Here is a 25,838-nt window from a genome sequence, read left to right on the forward strand (position 1 = left end):
AATTTTTTATAATATTGAACCTAGAAACATGAAATTAGGAATGTGCAGCCCGGATTAAGTGATAACATATAAAAGGGGACTTTTTGGTACTTTTTCGTTCTTCGACTGGAACTTTTTGAATTTTCTAAAATATTGAATATATATACATAAAATTAAACACGCAATTGAACGAAAATTTATCTCGCTTACGTCCATTTTGCAAAAAGGGCTCGATATCAATCGAAATCTCTATAGGCCATAATTGACCCTGCCCCCTTCAATAATAGATTTTAACGTTTTCTACGTACTTAATAATACCATAATAAAACAATTTTTGTTGGAACGAAAATATGTAATGTAAACATGTAAATATGTAAATGAAATCTTCTTCAGAAAATGACTTAAACGCACATAAATGGCTTTCAAATGTCGATGTCGACGAAAAAAACATTTTTAGGAACCTAAACGCCAATATAACCCTCTTACAGAAAATCAGTTTATAGCTAATACATCATTCCAAAAGTTATCATTATGATAGAATTATGGTAGAATTAAAAAAATACTTTAAATTATAGAGAACTTTGTCCATAATTGACCCAATTCCACATTTAAGTCCCTAATCCGAAAATCACGGTGACGTTCTTATTAATCTAATGATTAAAGTCCATATATATATATATATATATATATATATGACCACGCCGAATATAACTCTTACTTCTTACTTATTTAAAAGATTAGTTCATAGTCAAGTTCATATGCTAGTCCATAGGCTAATTCACCAATCAGTCAATAGACTATTGAATAGACTTTTCCAAAAACTAGCTTATAGACTTGTCAACAGACTAGTTCAGAGACTAGTATATATACTAGTATATACTATCAATATATACTAATCAATAAAGTTGTCATTAAAATAGCCGATAGGGTATTCAAAATATTAGTCCAGAGAATAGTGAAAGAGTTGTCAATAGAATAATTCTAGCCAATTATTATAAACTATAATAAACTAGTCATTAAAATAGCAGAATAGACTAAGCAAATGATTAGTTAATAGATTTATTCATTGTTTTTTTTTTTTTTTAATATATTTTTCAATAAATTAGTTCTTACGTTTGTCAATAGACCAATTCAGAGCCTGGCCAAAGTACTGGTTCATAGACTGGTCCACAGACTAGGCAATAAACTAGTAAATACTCTAGTCCTTAGACTAATTAATAAACTAGTAACCGAACTAGCCCAGAGAGTAAGTAAACTAGCCCGGACTCTAGTCTAATACTATTCAATAGAGTAGAAAGTCAATATTTACTGATTCTTCATCGCACAGCCCAAGCGGTTGAAGTTATAAAATTGAAATTTGGACAGAAGATTGGTGTCACGGCAGATAGACGGAATTTTTGAAGGAAGTTCGAATGTTTCGGGGTTAAAAATTGGTATATTTGGTATAGTTTTTGAAAATTTATGAGAACTGTGGCTTTGATGTTTGATTTGAACTTAGTCCAGCAAAAACTTACTTTGAAAAGTTAGGGGGGTTAAATGCTAAATGCCTTACTTTGTCATTATTTTATCACAATGATGATATTGAAGTCTAATACTTATTATTTAGCATTTAATGCGATCGTTTGCTAATAAAGAGTTAAGTAAGTAGTTTTGTTTTTGAGAAAAAAGATAGCCTACAACTACTATTACTTTTTTACAAAAAAAAAAAAAAAACAGTATTCATTTGTCGGGGCTATAAAGTGAGTACATTCTTACATATAATATTATCTGTAAGTCATTACTACACTTCTTTTAAGTAAGCTGTTGGGTACTTACAAGTCATGATTATGTTTTTGCTGGGATTAATGAAATGTATTATGTAATCGCTTTTAACTATTAACTCCAAAAAATTACCTAGTAGTAACCAAAACACATTTTAAACCAACTATTTATAATTTTAGTTTACGTTTGCATTTGAAACTTTAAAAAACCTTAATACAATGAATTTTTGTAGATTTTGCAAAATATACTAAATTCAAAAAAATGTCATATGATAAAATTTGTTTATAATAATTTAAATGATCAACCAATATGTGTACATAAATTCGGTATTATGCGACATTTAATAATATTGAATTCCAGATTGTATTTGTTTATTTAATAAATACAAAAAAATATTAATTTGCAAAAAAAAAAAAGTACGTACATCACACAAATGTGTTAAAACGACATACAGATATTTGTACATACATACATACAAATGTTTATAATATTACGTTTGTTTGTTTTAGATCAAATATTTACATATATACCCATTTTATATGTTAAGATTGAATTGTGCTAAATCGCACGTTTCTTTTTTGTCAACCACAAAATAATTTTTCAATATTTAGTAGTAAAGTATAGATATTAAAATAATTATTATAAAACCACAACGATTATTTGAGACCCTAATATTTTGTATCTGTCTTTGATTTATGCCGATTATGTATGTAGCGGAAGCTAACTCTTTTATGTCTAGACTATAGACTACTGACTTCTATACACCAGACTTTGGGGCATTCATTAGTTCCGACTATAGACTATATATACGATTCCGTATTCCAGACTATAAACTATTCTATAGTCAGGATAATAGACTATTGTTCCTTAGTTCAGACTATAGACAATTCTATAATCCTGATTAAATGTTTTTCTATAGTTCAGACTATGGACTATTATATAGTCCAGACTATCGACAATTTTACAGTCCAGACTATCGACAATTTTACAGTCCAGACTATAGACTATTCTATACTCCAGATTATAGACTGTTCTTCACAACTTAATCGGACTATTCTATAGTCCAGACTATAGACTATTCTATAGTCCAGACTATAGACTATTCTATAGTCCAGACTATAGACTATTCTATAGTCCAGACTATAGACTATTCTATAGTCCAGACTATAGACTATTCTATAGTCCAGACTATAGACTATTCTATAGTCCAGACTATAGACTATTCTATAGTCCAGACTATAGACTATTCTATAGTCCAGACTATAGACTATTCTATAGTCCAGACTATAGACTATTCTATAATCCAGACTATAGACTATTCTATAGTCCAGACTATAGACTATTCTATAGTCCAGACTATAGACTATTCTATAGTCCAGACTATAGACTATTCTATAGTCCAGACTATAGACTATTCTATAGTCCAGACTATAGACTATTCTATAATCCAGACTATAGACTATGCAATAGTCCAGACTATAGAATAGTCCATAGTGCAGACTATGGACAATATAGACTATTCTATAGTCCACACCATAGACTATTCTATAGTCCACACTATAGACTATTCTATAGTCCACACTATAGACTATTCTATAGTCCACACTATAGACTATTCTTTAGTCCACACTATAGACTATTCTATAGTCCACACTGTAGACTATTCTATAGTCCACACTATAGACTATTCTATAGTCAACATTATAGACTATTCTATAGTCCACACTATAGATTATTCTATAGTCCACACTATAGATTATTCTATAGTCCACACTATAGACTATATTCTATAGTCCACACTATAGCCTATTCTATAGTCCACACTATAGCCTATTCTATAGTTCACACTATAGCCTATTCTATAGTCCACACTATAGACTATTCTATGGTCCACACAATAGACTATTCTATAGTCCAGACTATAGACTATTCTATAGTCCAGACTATAGACTATTCTATAGTCCAGACTATAGACTATTCTATAGTCCAGACTATAGACTATTCTATAGTCCAGACTATAGACTATTCTATAGTCCAGACTATAGACTATTCTATAGTCCAGACTATAGACTATTCTATAGTCCAGACTATAGACTATTCTATAGTCCAGACTATAGACTATTCTATAGTCCAGACTATAGACTATTCTATAGTCCAGACTATAGACTATTCTATAGTCCAGACTATAGACTATTCTATAGTCCAGACTATAGACTATTCTATAGTCCAGACTATAGACTATTCTATAGTCCAGACTATAGACTATTCTATAGTCCAGACTATAGACTATTCTATAGTCCAGACTATTGACTATTCGATAGTCCAGACTATAGACTATTCGATAGTCCAGACTATAGACTATTCGATAGTCCAGACTATAGACTATTTGATAGTCCAGACTATAGACTATTCTATAGTCCAGGCTATAGACTATTCGATAGTCCAGACTATAGACTATTCGATAGTCCAGACTATAGACTATTCGATAGTCCAGACTATAGACTATTCTATAGTCCAGAATATAGACTATTTGATAGTCCAGACTATAGACTATTCTATAGTCCAGGCTATAGACTATTCGATAGTCCAGACTATAGACTATTCTATAGTCCAGAATATAGACTATTTTATATTCCAGACTATAGACTATTCTATAGTCCAGACTATAGACTATTCTATAGTCCAGACTATAGACTATTTTATAGTCCAGACTATAGACTATTCGATAGTCCAGACTATAGACTATTCTCTAGTCCAAACTATAGACTATTCTCTAGTCCAGACTATAGGCTATTCTCTAGTCCAGACTATAGACTATTCTATAGTCCAGACTAAAGACTATTCTCTAGTCCAGACTATAGACTATTCTATAGTCCAGACTAGAGACTATTCTATAGTCCAGACTAGAGACTATTCTATAGTCCAGACTAGAGACTATTCTATAGTTTAGACTAAAGACTATTCTATAGTCCAGACTATTCTATAGTCCAAATTATAGACTATTCTCTAGTCCAATCTATAGACTATTCTCTAGTCCAGACTAGAGGCTATTCTCTAGTCCAGACTAGAGGCTATTCTATAGTCCAGACTATAGCCTATTCTATAGTCCAGACTAGAGACTATTCTATAGTTTAGACTAAAGACTATTCTATAGTCCAGACTATAGACTATTCTATAGTCCAGACTATAGACTATTCTATAGTCCAAACTATAGACTATTCTCTAGTCCAAAATATAGACTATTATTTAGTCCAGACTAGAGGCTATTCTATAGTCCAGACTATAGCCTATTCTATAGTCCAGACTATAGCCTATTCTATAGTCCAGACTATAGACTCTATAGTCCAAACTATAGACTATTCTCTAGTCCATACTAGAGACTATTTGTAGTCCAGACTATTATATTCCATATTCTCTAGCTTATTCCGAGCTGCTCTTTGTGATCTATCAAGTTTACCAATATTTTCTCCTATAGGGTGCCTATTCCATACATACCTATCGTATCGTAATAAAAACTGTAATAAGTTATTAACACTTTTTTGTCACATAATTATAACTTTATTGCCAGTTTGCAATAAACTTGCAACGCATCAAGTGCTACGCTAAACAAGTATTTAAAAAACAATTATACGAAAACTGCAAAAAATAAAATACCGGGTAAAAAACACAAAACCTATGTCACTAAATAACGGGGTGAGACGTCGTGTAAAAGTAGACAAAAGTATCACAATTATATATTTAAGGCAAAAAAACAAAGAATAGATTCATTACCGGTTAATTCAAGTGTAAAATTTTCTATATAATGTATGTAGATAGAAAATAGTGGGAAATTGACAAACTTAACAGAAAAAAAAACAGTTTTATTTAAATCTCAGCACCCACACTCTCTTAAAGCCCCCTTCCCCAAAAAAAAGCAAACCTTTTAAGAGAGTAAAATAAAATCCAACCACAAACGATTTCTAACGTTAACACATATTATAGTTTTGTTTGGGAATTTATTTCGGGAATTTAGAAAATTTTTATTATAAATACGCAGAGCAAGGCTCTCCAAGTTTCATTCTCTTGTAGTGGTTAAAGTGACATGATAGTGAGTAGATTGCTGTACTGTAGCAAGTCATGTATCAGCATGTCCTTCCAAACACAACAAATATTTTTAGTAATGGTAAGTGGAGAAAAAACTGTTTAGATAAAAGAAAAAAATTATTAAAAAAAAATTAATAAATAAATAATTAAAAAGTTTTTAAAATTTCATACAAAAAAATAGTTATAATTAATATATGATAAACTTTTAAATATTAAAGTTTTTTTTGTAATTAAATAAAGTGCCTGTGAAAAAAAAATCTGTTGAAATATGGGTGCGGATTAACAGATACATTTTTTTTTTTGGTTAATGTGTTAATGTTCTTTTCAATTTAAAAATTTATTTGTGAATTTAATAAATTAATAAAAATATTTAACAAAATTTATGTTATAATTAAAAAATAAACAAATATTAAATATAATATAATAAATAAATAATACAAAATTAATATGGTAAAATAAACACATTGTGTATTCAGACAACTGTTGGTAAATAATTCAAATAAAACGTTTTTTTTTTTCTTTTTCAAATTAATAATTGTATACATATTAAATTACACATAAATAAATTTATATAGAAGTACATATATACACATCCGTTCATACTTATATACAAATTTCGTCATCTACCGTTACAAGTGTTTAATAGTTGCATGTATAATGTTTAAAACCATGTGAGTGTGAGTGTGAATGTGTGTCTCCTTCCCACTCCCTTTTTGGGGTTTGTTTACGAACTCGGGAGTGTTTGTTTTAATATAGTGTGACGTCTATTATATTGATACAAAATAGATAAGATCAAAACCAATTTTCGCATAAGAAAATGTTTTATAAATATTTATACCCTGCACCACTATAGTGATTTTATATTGGTCCTTCACTTGTTCGAAATTACTTTAAGCTATGTCCGATTGTCTGGGCTGTCCATGAAAATCTTTTGCATACGCAACGAAGCCTATTAGAAACGGTTCATTATTATACCTAGCCTCCATAACTAATCTGAGATTTCACTATAGTCTGGACTATAGAGTTGACTATTACCTGGACTATGTACATGACTATAGTCTGGACTATAGATTAGCATCTGGACTATGGATTTGACTATAGTCTGGACTAAGACTTAACTATATTCTAGACTTTAGACTTCACAATAGTCTTGACTATAGATTAGAATATGTTCTGGATTGTGGACTACGCATAAGAAAGTGTTTTATAAATATTTATACCCTGCACCACTATAGTGATTTTATATTGGTCCTTCACTTGTTCGAAATTACTTTAAGCTATGTCCGATTGTCTGGGCTGTCCATGAAAACCCTTTGCATATGCAACGAAGCCTATTAGAATCGGTTCATTATTATACCTAGCCTCCATAACTAATTTGAGATTTCACTATAGTCTGGACTATAGAGTTGACTATTACCTGGACTATGTACATGACTATAGTCTGGACTAAGACTTAACTATATTCTAGACTTTAGACTTCACAATAGTCTTGACTATAGATTAGAATATGTTCTGGATTGTGGACTTGACCATAGACTGGACTACGACTTCACTATATTCTAGACTACGACTTTAGTATATTCTGGACTATAGATTTCACTATTGACTTTACTATATTATGGACTATAGTCTTCACTATAATCTGGACTATAGCGTTGACTACTCTGAACTGTGTATATGACTATAGTCTGTATTATATATTAGCATATGTTCTGGACTATAGATTTGACTATAGTCTGGACTACGACTTCACTATATTCTGGACTATAGTTTAGCATATGTTCTGGACTATAGATTTGACTATAGTTCGAACTATAAATTAGCATATGTTCTGGACTACAGATGTGACTTTAGTCTGGACTATAGATTTCACTATATTCTGGACTATAGACTTCGGTATATTCTGGACTATAGTCTTCTCTGTAATCTGGACTATAGAGTTGATTATTATATGGACTATGTACATTATTATAGTCTGGACTATAGATTAGTATATGTTGACTATAGATTAGAATATGTTCTGGACTATAGCTTTGACTATTATCTGGCTTGTGGACTTGACTATAGTCAAAACTAAGACTTCGGTATATTCTGTACTGGAGATTAGAATATGTTGTGGACTATAGGGGAGACTAAAGTCCGTACTGTGGATTTCACTATAGTCTGGACTAAAGAGTAGAATATGTTCTGAACTGTAGTCCAAACTATTTCATAGTACAGACTATAAACTATGCGATAGTTTAGACAATTGAAAAGTACCCTACTTCTAGATTTCAGAAAGTCGGAAATATAAAAAACGACAAACTTATTAAAAATCGATCCATGATTTCCGTTAGATCCAAAGTACACAAAAGTCCAGCTATGGTTAAACTGTTTTTGATCGTAGTCCCCGTTCTTTTCTTTTCAAAAAGTAGCTTCAATATTCATAATTGACTTGTGAACATTATTAGCAAGTTTAATATGAATCTATAAAAATCGATCAGCAATATAATGTATCATTAAGAAAATCATTTATTTTATCTCCAGATTTCGACTCATTATTTTTAAACATTAATTAAAATCACTTTGATTACACCGTAAGAGAATGTTGCATAGGTTTCAAACAATACTGTACGTGGTGTTGGGCATTTTATTTGTCACACTGTATCAATACAAACTTACATACATACATACAAATATTTACCCCCATATATGAGATTCATCATACATCCATACGTACTGTATAAACAAAACACAGAACCGCCAAAATTTTTAAAGTTCAAGTAAAAATATTAAATATCAACAATCGAAGTATGACGAAATATTTCATCATAATTTCTTAGACATTTCGTGGAAATTTTTAAGAAAAATGAAAATGTTCAAAACAAAAACACCAAAAAGAAAAAAATTACAAAAAAAGAAAACATGTGAAAAATTGGAAAATGTGTGTGTACATCTTTAGATAAATACCATCATTACCCATAAAAGAAAGAATATAATTCGAAAATTCCTGCACTAGTTCCCCCCAACAAATTAGATAAAAACAAACAGCGGCGGCATGTCAAGTACATTTGTTAGATAAATTTTAAACAAAACCAAATAACAGTTATGCGAAATGACAGATATGAAATTTGTACCAAATGGGATGATAAAATGTACCAACTATGAATCAAGATTAGGGGCACCTAATTTGACTCAAGTTTACATTTTAAACATGATTATAGTAGGTAGACTATAGGCTAGTATGTAATACTACAGACAATAGACCAGTCTATATTTTACTTATCTATATTTTACTAAAGTCAGGAGAAGAGACTATATTGTGGTCTGAATCTGAAGATTTGTCAATAGTCTGAAATATAGACTCACCTAGAGTTTGGACTGTAGACTTGCCTAGTATCTGAACTACAAATTTACCTACAGTTTGTTTTATAGACTTAACTATAGGTTGAACTTTAGACATAACAATATTCAGGACTTTAGAATTGACTGCAGTCTGGACTTTAGACTTGACTATGGTCTGGATTATAGACTTAACTAAAGTCTGGTATATAGACTAGTCTATAAGCTGTACTAAAGACCAGACTATTGATCTGGCTAGACTTGATTGTAGTTTGGGCTATAGACTTGATTATAGTCTATACCATAGACTTGACTATAGTCTAGACTATAGTCTTGACTATAGACTAGACCTTGTATACTCTATAGATCTGGCTAGACTTGACTATAGTCTATAGTCTTGACTGTACTTTGGACTATAGACTTAATTATAGTTTGGACTCTAGACTTTACTATAGTTTGGAATCTAGACTTGACTATAGTATAGACTTGACTATAGTCTAGACAGTAGACTATAATCTTGCTACAGACTTGACTATAGTCTGGACTATAGGCTTGACTATAGTTTGGACTATAGACTTGATTATAGTTTGGACTATAGAAATGACTATAGTCTAGACTATAGGCCTGGGCTATAGACTTGATTATAGTCTGGATTATAGACTTGACTATATTCTGGTCTATAAACTGGACTATTGACTTAACTATAATCTGTACTAAATATATTGCTATAGTTTGAACATGGACTATTGGAAATGACAGTGGTCTGGTTTAACTATATTTTCTGAATTGTTAAGAATATTGCAAGGTTTATAGACGGAGCCAAAGTCTTGACCAAAATTAAAAAGATTTAGCTTTAGTACCTTAACGGGATTGTACCCGTACTTTTTAGGTCTTCACATATTTAAAAATGAACCATTTCCTCAATTTTGTCATCACTGCTAAATACACGTTGTTTTTACCTTTTCGGTTTAATAAGAACTCGTAAAACAACTCACAATCGTAATAACAAAAACCGTTATTTCTTACGTCTCTTTTTCTAACGGAGCATGTGCAAAGAGGACATAAAGGAATAAAAAGAGAAAAAGTATCGGCAAATTAAATGGGAGCATTTATGCTCTCGTAAAAGCCGAATAAATTCTTTAAGAAATTAGGAACTACATATATTGCGTGGGTTATACTCATTTTTAGAAGAGATTTTCCAACATAAATTGTATTAACTATCGATATGTAAAGATGACTGACTGACTGGTTGTAGTAGTATGATAAATATTTAACAAGCATGTATATGTAATAACATACGTCCAATCGCACATTGTTACCAAAATGCTTTTTTGTTGGTGTATAAGTAGGGTACTATGGCCCCATGATGATAAACTTTTTATAGACGACTTTCACCGCTTTATGTTGGTTTGGTTGGGGTTCATCGTATAAATAAACAAAACAGCTGTTGTTTCGTTTACTTTTATATTGTTATTTTTGTTGGTGTTTTTTTTTTCGTTTTTCTTATTTCTAAGTAAAAAAGACGAGCCCTCTTTATTTAAGTTCATTGGTAGTTGTGTGTTAGTGCCAAAAGTAGACTATTTTTGTCCTAGTTTTCTGTTTAACAGGGTAACAGGGGTGGAATTTGATTTTGTATGTTTAAAGTTGGCTTTACAAAAACAACCTTTAAGGCTTTTTACTTTTTTTTAAAGCCAATGGGCCATACTAACGACATTGAAGTCTATAACCTTCAAAATCCTTGAGAAAAATCCCATGCTAACACGTTTGTGGATTCTTTAAAGTGCTTGGTTGGTATGAGTTGAGGTGTTGTAAAGGGTTAAGATTTTGTGATATTTTTGGGGTTTCAACGTATTATTAAGAATTTAATTTATGGTAATAATTAAAAAATAAAAATAATATTTGAAACAAGTACCAAAATAAATTTTAATAAGTATATTATTGCGTGAGGATTTTTATTTATGTTTTCTTTAGATCGAAAGCATTTTAATTGAATCTGGTTAGAAATAGTTAGAAATAGTCTAGTCTATAGTCTAGCCGATAATCTAGTCTATAGTTTAGTCTATAGCTTGTACTTCATTTTAACCTATGGTCTGGACTATAGGCTATTATTTACTCTGGGTTGTAGTCTAGTTTCTAGTCTATAGTCTGGACAATACTTCATTTTAATCTCTGATCTAGACTACAGTCTAATTTAGTTTATAGTTTACTATATAGTCTGGTCTGGCCTCCGGTAGGTTAGTGTTCTAGTCTGGTAGACCAGAGGTGGTGGGTTCGATTCCCACCTGAGGCACTGGTTAAGGTACGCACAACAGGCCCGATAGAGGCCTAGGTGTGTTTCTTCGGATTTGATGTATATACATCCTCCTTTCAAACTAACTAACTAACTAGTCTGGTCTATAGTCTAGTCTGTATAAAACTTCATTTGAGTGTATGATTTGGACTAGATAGTATTGTCTATAGTCTAGTCTATAGTCTAGTCTATAGTCTAGTCTATAGTCTAGTCTATAGTCTAGTCTATAGTCTAGTCTATAGTCTAGTCTATAGTCTAGTCTATAGTCTAGTCTATAGTCTAGTCTATAGTCTAGTCTATAGTCTAGGTCTATAGTCTAGTCTATAGTCTAGTCTATAGTCTAGTCTATAGTCTAGTCTATAGTCTAGTCTATAGTCTAGTCTATAGTCTAGTCTATAGTCTAGTCTATAGTCTAGTCTATAGTCTAGTCTATAGTCTAGTCTATAGTCTAGTCTATAGTCTAGTCTATAGTCTAGTCTATAGTCTAGTCTATAGTCTAGTCTATAGTCTAGTCTATAGTCTAGTCTATAGTCTAGTCTATAGTCTAGTCTATAGTCTAGTCTATAGTCTAGTCTATAGTCTAGTCTATAGTCTAGTCTATAGTCAGTCTATAGTCTAGTCTATAGTCTAGTCTATAGTCTAGTCTATAGTCTAGTCTATAGTCTAGTCTATAGTCTAGTCTATAGTCTAGTCTATAGTCTAGTCTATAGTCTAGTCTATAGTCTAGTCTATAGTCTAGTCTATAGTCTAGTCTATAGTCTAGTCTATAGTCTAGTCTATAGTCTAGTCTATAGTCTAGTCTATAGTCTAGTCTATAGTCTAGTCTATAGTCTAGTCTATAGTCTAGTCTATAGTCTAGTCTATAGTCTAGTCTATAGTCTAGTCTATAGTCTAGTCTATAGTCTAGTCTATAGTCTAGTCTATAGTCTAGTCTATAGTCTAGTCTATAGTCTAGTCTATAGTCTAGTCTATAGTCTAGTCTATAGTCTAGTCTATAGTCTAGTCTATAGTCTAGTCTATAGTCTAGTCTATAGTCTAGTCTATAGTCTAGTCTATAGTCTAGTCTATAGTCTAGTCTATAGTCTAGTCTATAGTCTAGTCTATAGTCTAGTCTATAGTCTAGTCTATAGTCTAGTCTATAGTCTAGTCTATAGTCTAGTCTATATCTAGTCTATAGTCTAGTCTATAGTCTAGTCTATAGTCTAGTCTATAGTCTAGTCTATAGTCTAGTCTATAGTCTAGTCTATAGTCTAGTCTATAGTCTAGTCTATAGTCTAGTCTATAGTCTAGTCTATAGTCTAGTCTATAGTCTAGTCTATAGTCTAGTCTATAGTCTAGTCTATAGTCTAGTCTATAGTCTATCTATAGTCTAGTCTATATCTAGTCTATAGTCTAGTCTATAGTCTAGTCTATAGTCTAGTCTATAGTCTAGTCTAGTCTAGTCTATAGTCTAGTCTAGTCTAGTCTATAGTCTAGTCTATAGTCTAGTCTATAGTCTAGTCTATAGTCTAGTCTATAGTCTAGTCTATAGTCTAGTCTATAGTCTAGTCTATAGTCTAGTCTATAGTCTAGTCTATAGTCTAGTCTATAGTCTAGTCTATAGTCTAGTCTATAGTCTAGTCTATAGTCTAGTCTATAGTCTAGTCTATAGTCTAGTCTATAGTCTAGTCTATAGTCTAGTCTATAGTCTAGTCTATAGTCTAGTCTATAGTCTAGTCTATAGTCTAGTCTATAGTCTAGTCTATAGTCTAGTCTATAGTCTAGTCTATAGTCTAGTCTATAGTCTAGTCTATAGTCTAGTCTATAGTCTAGTCTATAGTCTAGTCTATAGTCTAGTCTATAGTCTAGTCTATAGTCTAGTCTATAGTCTAGTCTATAGTCTAGTCTATAGTCTAGTCTATAGTCTAGTCTATAGTCTAGTCTATAGTCTAGTCTATAGTCTAGTCTATAGTCTAGTCTATAGTCTAGTCTATAGTCTAGTCTATAGTCTAGTCTATAGTCTAGTCTATAGTCTAGTCTATAGTCTAGTCTATAGTCTAGTCTATAGTCTAGTCTATAGTCTAGTCTATAGTCTAGTCTATAGTCTAGTCTATAGTCTAGTCTATAGTCTAGTCTATAGTCTAGTCTATAGTCTAGTCTATAGTCTAGTCTATAGTCTAGTCTATAGTCTAGTCTATAGTCTAGTCTATAGTCTAGTCTATAGTCTAGTCTATAGTCTAGTCTATAGTCTAGTCTATAGTCTAGTCTATAGTCTAGTCTATAGTCTAGTCTATAGTCTAGTCTATAGTCTCGTCTATAGTCTAGTCTATAGTCTAGTCTATAGTCTAGTCTATAGTCTAGTCTATAGTCTAGTCTATAGTCTAGTCTATAGTCTAGTCTATAGTCTAGTCTATAGTCTAGTCTATTAGTCTAGTCTATAGTCTAGTCTATAGTCTAGTCTATAGTCTAGTCTATAGTCTAGTCTATAGTCTAGTCTATAGTCTAGTCTATAGTCTAGTCTATAGTCTAGTCTATGTCTAGTCTATAGTCCTAGTCTATAGTTAGTCTATAGTCTAGTCTATAGTCTAGTCCTAGTCTAGTCTATAGTCTAGTCTATAGTCTAGTCTATAGTCTAGTCTATAGTCTAGTCTATAGTCTAGTCTACTAGTCTAGTCTCTAGTCTAGTCTATAGTCTAGTCTATAGTCTAGTCTATAGTCTAGTCTATAGTCTAGTCTATAGTTAGTCTATAGTCTAGTCTATAGTCTAGTCTATGTCTAAGTCTATAGTCTAGTCGATCGTCTAGGTCTATAGTCTAGTCTTATCTAGTCTATAGTCTAGTCTATAGTCTAGTCTATAGTCTAGTCTATAGTCTAGTCTATAGTCTAGTCTATAGTCTAGTCTATAGTCTAGTCTATAGTCTAGTCTATAGTCTAGTCTATAGTCTAGTCTATAGTCTAGTCTATAGTCTAGTCTATAGTCTAGTCTATAGTCTAGTCTATAGTCTAGTCTATAGTCTAGTCTATAGTCTAGTCTATAGCCTAGTCTATAGTCTAGTCTATAGTCTAGTCTATAGTCTAGTCTATAGTCTAGTCTATAGTCTAGTCTATAGTCTAGTCTATAGTCTAGTCTATAGTCTAGTCTATAGTCTAGTCTATAGTCTAGTCTATAGTCTAGTCTATAGTCTAGTCTATAGTCTAGTCTATAGTCTAGTCTATAGTCTAGTCTATAGTCTAGTCTATAGTCTAGTCTATAGTCTAGTCTATAGTCTAGTCTATAGTCTAGTCTATAGTCTAGTCTATAGTCTAGTCTATAGTCTAGTCTATAGTCTAGTCTATAGTCTAGTCTATAGTCTAGTCTATAGTCTAGTCTATAGTCTAGTCTATAGTCTAGTCTATAGTCTAGTCTATAGTCTAGTCTATAGTCTAGTCTATAGTCTAGTCTATAGTCTAGTCTATAGTCTAGTCTATAGTCTAGTCTATAGTCTAGTCTATAGTCTAGTCATAGTCTAGTCTATAGTCTAGTCTATAGTCTAGTCTATAGTCTAGTCTATAGTCTAGTCTATATAGTCTATAGTCTAGTCTATAGTCTAGTCTATAGTCTAGTCTATAGTCTAGTCTATAGTCTAGTCTATAGTCTAGTCTATAGTCTAGTCTATAGTCTAGTCTATAGTCTAGTCTATAGTCTAGTCTATAGTCTAGTCTATAGTCTAGTCTATAGTCTAGTCTATAGTCTAGTCTATAGTCTAGTCTATAGTCTAGTCTATAGTCTAGTCTATAGTCTAGTCTATAGTCTAGTCTATAGTCTAGTCTATAGTCTAGTCTATAGTCTAGTCTATAGTCTAGTCTATAGTCTAGTCTATAGTCTAGTCTATGAGTCTAGTCTATAGTCTAGTCTATAGTCTAGCTATAGTCTAGTCTATAGTCTATCTATAGTCTAGTCTATAGTCTAGTCTATAGTCTAGTCTATAGTCTAGTCTATAGTCTAGTCTATAGTCTAGTCTATAGTCTAGTCTAAGTCTAGTCTATAGTCTAGTCTATAGTCTAGTCTATAGTCTAGTCTATAGTCTAGTCTATAGTCTAGTCTATAGTCCTAGTCTATAGTAGTCTATAGTCTAGTCTATAGTCTAGTCTATAGTCTAGTCTATTAGTCTAGTCTATAGTCTAGTCTATAGTCTAGTCTATAGTCTAGTCTATAGTCTAGTCTATAGTCTAGTCTATAGTCTAGTCTATAGTCTAGTCTATAGTCTAGTCTATAGTTAGTCTATAGTCTTCTATAGTCTAGTCTATAGTCTAGTCTATAGTCTAGTCTATAGATCTAGTCTATGTCTAGTCTATAGTCTAGTCTATAGTCTAGTCTATAGTCTAGTCTATAGTCTAGTCATAGTCTAGTCTATAGTCTAGTCTATAGTCTAGTCTATAGTCTAGTCTATAGTCTAGTCTATAGTCTAGTCTATAGTCTAGTCTATAGTCTAGTCTATAGTCTAGTCTATAGTCTAGTCTATAGTCTAGTCTATAGTCTAGTCTATAGTCTAGTCTATAGTCTAGTCTATAGTCTAGTCTATAGTCTAGTCTATAGTCTAGTCTATAGTCTAGTCTATAGTCTAGTCTATAGTCTAGTCTATAGTCTAGTCTATAGTCTAGTCTATAGTCTAGTCTATAGTCTAGTCTATAGTCTAGTCTATAGTCTAGTCTATAGTCTAGTCTATAGTCTAGTCTATAGTCTAGTCTATAGTCTAGTCTATAGTCTAGTCTATAGTCTAGTCTATAGCTAGTCTATAGTCTAGTCTATAGTCTAGTCTATAGTCTAGTCTATAGTCTAGTCTATAGTCTAGTCTATAGTCTAGTCTATAGTCTAGTCTATAGTCTAGTCTATAGTCTAGTCTATAGTCTAGTCTATAGTCTAGTCTATAGTCTAGTCTATAGTCTAGTCTATAGTCTAGTCTATAGTCTAGTCTATAGTCTAGTCTATAGTCTAGTCTATAGTCTAGTCTATAGTCTAGTCTATAGTCTAGTCTATAGTCTAGTCTATAGTCTAGTCTAGTCTAGTCTATATAGTCTAGTCTATAGTCTAGTCTATAGTCTAGTCTATAGTCTAGTCTATAGTCTAGTCTATAGTCTAGTCAATAGTCTAGTCTATAGTCTAGTCTATAGTCTAGTCTATAGTCTAGTCTATAGTCTAGTCTATAGTCTAGTCTATAGTCTAGTCTATAGTCTAGTCTATAGTCTAGTCTATAGTCTAGTCTATAGTCTAGTCTATAGTCTATAGTCTAGTCTATAGTCTAGTCTATAGTTTAGTCTATAGTCTAGTCTATAGTCTAGTCTTTAGTCTAGTCTATAGTCTAGCCTATAGTCTAGTCTATAGTCTAGTCTATAGTCTAGTTTATAGTCTAAACTAAAATCTGGTCTTCACACTGGACTATATATAGACTAGTCTACATTCCGGACTTTAGTCTTAGACTGAAGGCTAAATTAATACTATAGTCTATAAATTGAACTGTAGGCTTCAAAGGTCTATACTATACAATTGCCTATTTTGAATTAAAATTCTTTACGTTTCTTACGAAGTCATATCATTAATTTACGAGTATGTATTGAAATTACATAATCTTACGATTACATTTTAAAATCAAAAATCATTTCCTTTTCCACTTTAGCGACGCCAATCATTTAACTCAAACATGACAGGCAATTTTAATTTAATTTTCATGTTTATAACACCAAAAAATATTTTCAATTCTTGTTCTACTTAAGACAAGATGTGAATTAATTTATGACTTAAGAGGAAATCTTTTAAGACTGGTATTTTACTGCAAAATTGTGTGTGTGTGGGAGTTTTGTTAGTAAATATATGATAGTAATTTTAATAAAAGCCTACTTTAGTTAAATAATAAAATATACACATACTTACAAACGAAAGTACATGTTCATTTTGACACAAGTACATGTAATATATAAAAATACATATATGTATGTAAGTATAATACAGTTATATAAAATGTATATGACTATAGTGTGTAGTTGTGTAAGTGTTTGGGCATGTAATTTTACAGTTCATGCGAAAGGAATGGCAACATTCTGAAGTTTTAGACATCAATCTGATTGGATTCAAATCTTTTGATCTTTTTTAGAAGTTTTTAATCTTCTAAAAGAGTCTGCTTTAGATTTTCAAGAGTTTCAGAAACTATCAGGACATGTACTAGTCCCCTTAGACTAATTTTTCTTCTCTGTCTGCTAAAAAACTTGATCCACTATTAAAGTTAATCCATAACAATTTAATATTGTTCTTTATATCTTGTATACTGTCACTCCCAGTATATTTACAGTATAACAATTTGACAAATGTATAGGATGTCCATGTTATATAACGAAAAACATCTGTAAACAACACTTTAACTCAGTAATTTAAATACATACATATGTATGTATGTATATAGTTAGTAGTTGTATATATGTATGTAGATAAATGTCATGTCCTTTTAATATGTGTGTCTATTTACACTGAAATCTCACGCACATCCATACATACACACTCATTTATTTACTTATTTCAGTCCCAAACATGACAATTTAATATTAAATAGTAACTCTTTCCTTGACATTGTACCAACTATGGGGAGGTTAATGTATTCCAGTCATATGTGTGATGAAAGGATGTTTGGTAGTTAGTGTGTGCGTGTATCTAGAACATTTTAACTAATGTGAATATACTTGATTTTTCGGTATTGGATTCTGAAATTATATCGGTATTCCACAAGCTGAACTAATATAGTTTCACATATAGAATGATTTGACTTAGGATCGAACTAGAGCACCAAATAATCTAGTACTATGGGCGGCCAGTTGTCGAGTCCATGAAGCTAGCCTTACCACAGGGTAAGACTGTGGAATAATAAAAAATGTGGGATTTGAGCTGATAATGCAAAAATTTGGTATACGTTGGTGTACGATGTACCATCGGATATCTTCATCTGATGAATGAAATAGATTCTGAGTTGTATTTGAGAAGTTGTCGGATGGAGCGGCGGTCGAGTTGGTTGAGATGTTGGCGGAGTTGTTAGGTCCTTGTGGCAACTGAAATAAGTCTTGTCAATTGATAATGGATCAGTGCTTCGGACTACCAATTTGTTTTTCCTGGTACTCTTACCGAAACAACAGAGCCATCTATGAAGTGTGGTTGGGCGACTTTAAGACTTCAAGGAATGCATTGCGGTGATGATGAGAATGCCGAAGCATTCCTCATAGCATTAATAGAGTGTTTTCACCTGATGTTGGGCCCTCCTCTTCTAAGGGCTTTAACCAGTGATTGCCTTTTCCTTTGTAGGGGTTTGATTGAGCTTGACTCTTGATACCTATCATTCCTCAACGGGGCTACTATGGCAAGTGATTGGATAGCTCTAGTACTTGGGCAAAGTGCTTGTACATGGACCGGCAGAACCATGTACAAAATTTGCCACCTGCGTGTAAGATATATAAAGGGGCGGTGGTAAGTTGTTGTCACCTTGTGTTTGAAAAAGATCACCGTGAAATATGGACAACACAGCAGATGTTCATGTCAAGCACTTTGACTTTCATTCCGGCCTTGTATGTCGGCTTCTATTTGTATGGTACCCAATTTCCTTGCTTTTGTACGACAACTGCTGCTCGCCAACGTTCTGAAATTACTGTTGTTGTTGATTTAGACAACATTCTTTATGGATTAGTAGTTTGGTCTTCAAGCTTTTCTTATTTGGCTGACCTGAGAGATATTTGTCTTTGGTATAAAATCACCACTTCTGAACTGCACAAACCATAGAGTCTACGAGTAGGGTAGAGGTGGTTCTAATAGGTAATTTAAAACAATCACTTTATATATATTCAATTTGCCCGATATAAGACGAACATATTTAGGCGAAAACAGATCGTGCGGAGAGTACCCTTTTATTATCATTGCCAGGCATTCTTCGAAGATCCAAATATCTTAAGAGGAATTACGCCCAGGAAACTGAGTTTTAGAACATTAAATTACATAGGGCCCTTCGACCAAATTCCCCATGTAGGAGGGCATAACACAACTAATTAACCTAAATATGTATTTCGTTTGGAAATTATCACGACTATATCGAGCTATAATTATGCAAAGTTTAGAGAACGTGTGATCGATATTAAACAATTAATTGTTCTTTATAAGATGCCACGTGCCCTGATCCCAGTCCCAAATAATTTGTGAAATGTGTCACGCCCACTATGCTGCTGCCGCCCATTTACATTTTTATATTTTTGTAAATATTATTTTCCAGATATTTAACATAATGGGACGTGCCACGCCCATTTTAAATTTCAACTCGTTTCTTTTAGAAGATAACTTAGTCAGTTTAGGTTTTATTTTGGTAACAAAAATCCTATGCAAACTACCCTCGTACTTGTAGACACACCATATAGAAATAATACACACACTTAGCATTTCAAAAGATTTCTTTGTGAACTATAATTTCATGTTAAGAAATTTCTTAATAATACTATAATAATGGTATTATGTTAAAGATGCTCTTATTAAAGGAATTTATAATAAATATCATAATATATGATTATTATATTTCTATAAATGGATATTTAAATATAAACTCATTTATTTTATATGTAGAAGAATAGAAAATAAATCGAAAACAAAATTAGAAATTGTGTGAAGCCAAATAAAATCGTTTAACACTTATGAATGTTTTGCATGTAGGGCTACTATATTAAGGGACTGCTATGACATTAAGTAATTTTTCAGTTTATTGTTATTTAGTTAATAGAAGTGTAGGGTCCACGTTTATATTACGGCAATAACGAAGATGGTTAAAATGTAACAAAAGCTTGTATTTTTTAGTTTTCTAAATGAATCTCTGTAACAAAATTTCAATAACAACTTTTGACATTCTTATTTCTTTATAAACCATGTCTGAAAGAGATTGAATCAATACCATTTCCCTTTTACTCATTCACTTAATAACAAAACATCTTCTTTCTGCGATAAAAATGACAATTAAAGGTCATATTGACATCTATTTGTACTTTTTAAGAAAAACTGCCTTTAACTGGTTTTAGTATTTCTTCTTCTTTTTTTTGTTTTGTTTTCATGTCACTTATTTGTCAACAGCAACAACGAGCTGTTTGTTTTCATTCGTATAGCCAGAGAGTTAATAAAAGTTTTCATTCGTGTGTACGTGATGAAAGTAACGAATTTAAATTGTGTTAAAAGTTTACTTGTCAATTGAATCATATAAAAGTATATAGAGCAATAGACAGACAAACATATACACTATTTATAAACCTAACCTCACTTGTATATAAATTTGACAGTAAGGAAAAACAATGAAAGGCGAATTGAAGTGAAATTTTGTAAATCCTTTGGGAATAGTAATCAAGATAGAAAGAAGCATTATCATAGATAAAACTAAAGTAATATGCTGCTGGCTATAATCAATCAATTAGATTCTTAGCTTTGGCAACAGACAGATGGAAATATTATAAAATTAGTTATATTTGAAGGTATATTAAGTTAATTGTGGGGAAAGATTAAAGTACATGCAGAAAATTTTCAATAAATTTGCTATTTTTGATAAGTTTTTAATAAATTCCCTATTTATTTAAACCTTTTTGTTAGTGTCATAAAATACCGAATACGTTTATTGAATTTGTTTAATTTGATTACAAATCGTTACAAAACATGGCAGGTTAAATACAAATTAACCTATTTTTTCAAATGTTTTTATAGGCTTTATTACGAGGGCAATAAGGAAAGTTTTCAAAATTGAACGATATACAACTAACGGTCTTAGTTTTAAATAAGTTAGTTATAGTCTTATTTTTAAATGTTGTTCTTTTTTTCAACCAATTTTCATGTCACCCTCATTTCAATGTTTCTTTACTTGCAAATTTTATAGTTCATTTTCATTTTATGTTTTCGTGTAAGTAATGGTTTATGTTACTACCGCATTCTTAAATGAAGGTCTCCCAGTCATCATCGTCATTATTATCGTTATCTTAATTGTCATTTAGCAATGACAATATTGTCAATACTGTCTGTATTGATATATTTTTATACATACATACATATGTATACAATAAGTATGCAGTTCCAACGCTTAGTTGCAGTTTTAGTATATGATTTCAACGGCAAATGCTTAATTTTTAAAATCTTTACAACTGACGTTGCATTTTCTAGGCAATATTATGATAAACAGTGGGAAGAAAGATTCCTATCAAATTTTATCGGAAATTTGCTAAAGAAAGAAAATTTATCAAAAATTTCTTATAAAAAGTAAATTTATTGAAAATTTCCTATAAAAAGGAAATTTATTGAAAATTTCCTATAGAAAGGAAATTTATTGAAAATTTCCTATAGAAAGGAAATTTATTGAAAATTTCCTATAGAAAGGAAATTTATTGAAAATTTCCTATAGAAAGGAAATTTATTGAAAATTTCCTATAGAAATATATAGATATAAAAGGAAATTTATTCAAAATTCCTATAAAAAGTAAATTTTTTCAAAATTTCCTATAAAAAGTACATTTATTCAAAATTTCCTATAAAAAGTAAATTTATTCAAAATTTCCTATAAAAAGTGAATTAATTCAAAATTTCCTATAAAAAGGAAATTTATTGTAAATTTCCTATAAAAAGGAAATTTATTGTAAATTTCTTATAAAAAGGAAATTTATTGTAAATTTCTTATAAAAAGGAAATTTATTGTAAATTTCTTATAAAAAGGAAATTTATTGAAAATTTCCTATAAAAAGGAAATTTATTGAAAATTTCCTATAAAAAGGAAATTTATTGAAAATTTCCTATAAAAAGGAAATTTATTGAAAATTTCCTATAAAAAGGAAATTTATTGAAAACTTCCTATAAAAAGGAAATTTATTGAAAATTTCCAATAAAAGGAAATTTATTGAAATTTCCAATAAAAAGGAAATTTATTGAAAATTTCCAATAAAAAGAAAATTTATTAATAATTTCCTATAAAAGGAATTTCAATAAAGGAAATTTATTGAAAATTTCCTATAAAAAGGAAATTTATTGAAAATTTCCTATAAAAGGAAATTTATTGAAAATTTCCTATAAAAAGGAAATTTATTGAAAATTTCCTATAAAAAGTAAATTTATTCAAAATTTCCTATAAAGAGGAAATTTATTTAAAATTTCTTATAAAAAGTAAATTTATTCAAAATTTCCTATAAAAGAGTAAATTTATTCAAAATTTCCTATAAAAAGTAAATTTATTCAAAATTTCCTATAAAAAGTAAATTTATTCAAAATTTCCTATAAAAAGTAAATTTATTCAAAATTTCCTATAAAAGGAAATTTGTTGAAAATTTCCTATAAACAAAATTTATTGAAAATTTCTTATAAAAAGGAAATTTATTGAAAATTTCCAATAAAAAGGAAATTTATTGAAAATTTCCAATAAAAAGGCAATTTATTAATAATTTCCTATAAAACGGAAATTTTTTGAAAATTTCCTATAAAAAGGAAATTTATTGAAAATTTCCTATAAAAAGGAAATTTATTGAAAATTTCCTATAAAAGGAAATTATTGAAAATTTCCTATAAAGAGGAAATTTATTGAAAATTTCCTATAAAAAGGAAATTTATTGAAAATTTCCTATAGAAAGGAAATTTATTCAAAATTTCCTATAAAAAGGAAATTTATTCAAAATTTCCTATAAAAAGGAAATTTATTCAAAATTTCCTATAAAAAGGAAATTTATTCAAAATTTCCTATAAAAAGGAAATTTATTCAATACTTCCTATAAAAAGGAAATTTATTCAATACTTCCTATAAAAAGGAAATTTATTCAAAATTCCTATAAAAAGGAAATTTATTCAAAATTTCCTATAAAAAGGAAATTTATTCAAAATTTCCTATAAAAATTAGGAAATTTAATTTGAAAATTTCTTATAAAAAGGAAATTTATTGAAAATTTCCTATAAAAAGGAAATTTATTGAAAATTTCCTATAAAAAGGAATTTATTGAAAATTTGCCTATAAAAGGAAATTTATTGAAAATTGCCTATAAAAAGAAATCTATTGAAAATTTTCCTATAGAAGGAAATCTATTGAAAATTTTCCTATAGAAAGGAAATCTATTAAAATTTCCTATAGAAAGGAAATCTATTAAAATTTCCTATAGAAAGGAAATCTATTGAAAATTTCCTATAGAAGGAAATGAAATCCTATATAAAGGGAAATTATTGAAAATTTCTATAGAAAGGAAATCTATTGAAAATTTCCTATAGAAAGGAAATATATTGAAAATTTCCTATGAAAAGGAAATTTATTGAAAATTTCCTATAAAAAGGAAATTTATTGAAAATTTCCTATAAAAGGAAATTTATTGAAAATTTCCTATAAAAAGGAAAATTTATTGACAATTTCCTATAAAAATGAAATTTATTGAAAATTTTCTATAAAAAAGAAATTTATTAAAAATTTCCTATAGAAAGGAAATCTATTGAAAATTTCCTATAAAAATGCAATTTATTGAAAATTTCCTATAAAAAGGCAATTTATTGAAAATTTCCTATAAAAAAGGCAATTTATTGAAAATTTCCTATAAAAAGGCAATTTATTGAAAATTTGCTATAAAAAGGCAATTTATTGAAAATTTGCTATAAAAAGGCAATTTATTGAAAATTTCCTATAAAAAGGCAATTTATTGAAAATTTCCTATAAAAAGGCAATTTATTGAAAATTTCCTATAAAAAGGCAATTTATTGAAAATTTCCTATAAAAGGAAATTTATTGAAAATTTCCTATGAAAAGGAAATTTATTGAAAATTCCCTATTAAAAGGAAATTTATTGAAAATTCCGTATTAAAAGGAAATTTATTGAAAATTTCCTATAAAAAGGAAATTTATTGAAAATTTCCTATAAAAAGGAATTTTGTTGAAAATTTCCTATAAAAGGAAATTTATTGTAAATATCCAAAGAAAAAGGAAATTTATTGTAAATATCCAAAGAAAAAGGAAATTTATTGAAAAATTTCCTACAAAAATGCAAATTTAATGACAATTTGTAGTAAAAAGAAATTTATAGAAAATTTTGCAATAAAAAATATTTTATAAACAAAGTATGGTTTTTCCCATTCCACTGTTTTCCATTAACCAACTGATTGTTATTACAGTTATTATTATACATTTATTTATTTTATTATTCATCATTGTTGTGGTTATTTGTTGGACTTTACAGCTCAACTCGAAAAATATTGAACCACCAACAAACACCTATTTTTTCTACTATTTGTTTGCATATCGAATTGCCTTTATCTTGTATAACTTCTCTTTCTTCCTCTCTCTCTCTCTCTATGCATGAATTAGCTGGCTGACAGCAAATTGTCACTGTGTAGGTACACAGTAAATTGCTGGCATTTGTTGTTGATATTTTTAACTGATAACGTAAAAAACTAGAATATTTAATGGAAAAACGTATGACTGCAGTCATATGAGTACGAATAGACAAAAAATATTACACTTCCTCTAATTGGTCCGTATGCTCCGACAATGGGGAATTATTTGTACAACAATTATTTTCTGTTCCGAGTTGTGTCGTTACAAATGACGCTGATGATGTATTTGTATAATGCTGATGATTAAAGAGGGACAAGGCGAATAGAGGAAAAGCTATATTATAGGGTTTCCTTCCTACTCTCTCACTCTATGTTAAATTTCCATTTGATGAAATATTGTGATAAATAATTGCGACTTTTGTTTTGAATTTCAAGGTTATTAGTTGGTTAAGTTAGGTGGAGTGGTAGAGTTAAATAATTGGGCAGAAGATAAAAATTCTACAGAGATTGTATTAGGTTTATTTTTAGAATATTTGTTTATTTTTTCGGGGGAAATTACATTTATCATTTGTCAGTTGTTTTGTAAATATGTTAATGACAGTATTTGTTAACACAAAATTAATGCAGATGAAATTAAATATACACCATTCGTATGTGTTTTGAATTTATTAGATATTAGGAATGTTTTTATTCATTGAGGAGTTTCCATTTCCATGGCGGAGTTCCTACATTGATGTTTGATTTGAGTCGAACTGTAAACAAATTATTCAAATCGGATAATGCGATGTTCTTTTTCAAAAGAATGTCAAAAGTCATTTGGATAAACAGGAAAATTTATTCAAAATCTGTTTTAAAAAGGAAATTTATGGAAAATTTCCTATAAAAAGGTTAGTTTAATGAAACTAGAACAAAACTAGAACTGAACTAGAACTAAACTAGAAACTGAACTAGACTGAACTAGAACTGAACTAGAACTGAACTAGAAACTGAACTAGAACTGAACTAGAACTGAACTAGAACTGAACTAGAACTGAAACTAGAACTGAAACTAGAACTGAACTAGAACTAACTACTGAACTGAACTAGAACTGAACTAGAACTGACTAACTGAAC

General features: G+C 30.1%; 1 protein-coding gene across 1 annotated transcript in view; it reads left to right on the plus strand.

Moving 5' to 3' along the window:
* The first annotated feature begins 5,390 nt into the window (after window positions 1-5,390).
* Window positions 5,391-25,838, plus strand: part of LOC119611700 (b(0,+)-type amino acid transporter 1) — an 84,726-nt gene continuing 64,278 nt past the window's right edge. The window contains exon 1 of the mRNA XM_037967372.1: window positions 5,391-5,902. Within this exon, the coding sequence (XP_037823300.1) occupies window positions 5,857-5,902 (46 nt within the window). The 5' untranslated portion in view covers window positions 5,391-5,856. The remainder of the gene's footprint in view (window positions 5,903-25,838) is intronic.

Source organism: Lucilia sericata, unplaced genomic scaffold (genome assembly GCF_015586225.1).
Source record: "Lucilia sericata isolate MDLA Ls3-8-SP2 unplaced genomic scaffold, ASM1558622v1 Contig001513F_arrow, whole genome shotgun sequence".
In the NCBI taxonomy this organism is placed as follows: Eukaryota; Metazoa; Arthropoda; class Insecta; order Diptera; family Calliphoridae; genus Lucilia; species Lucilia sericata.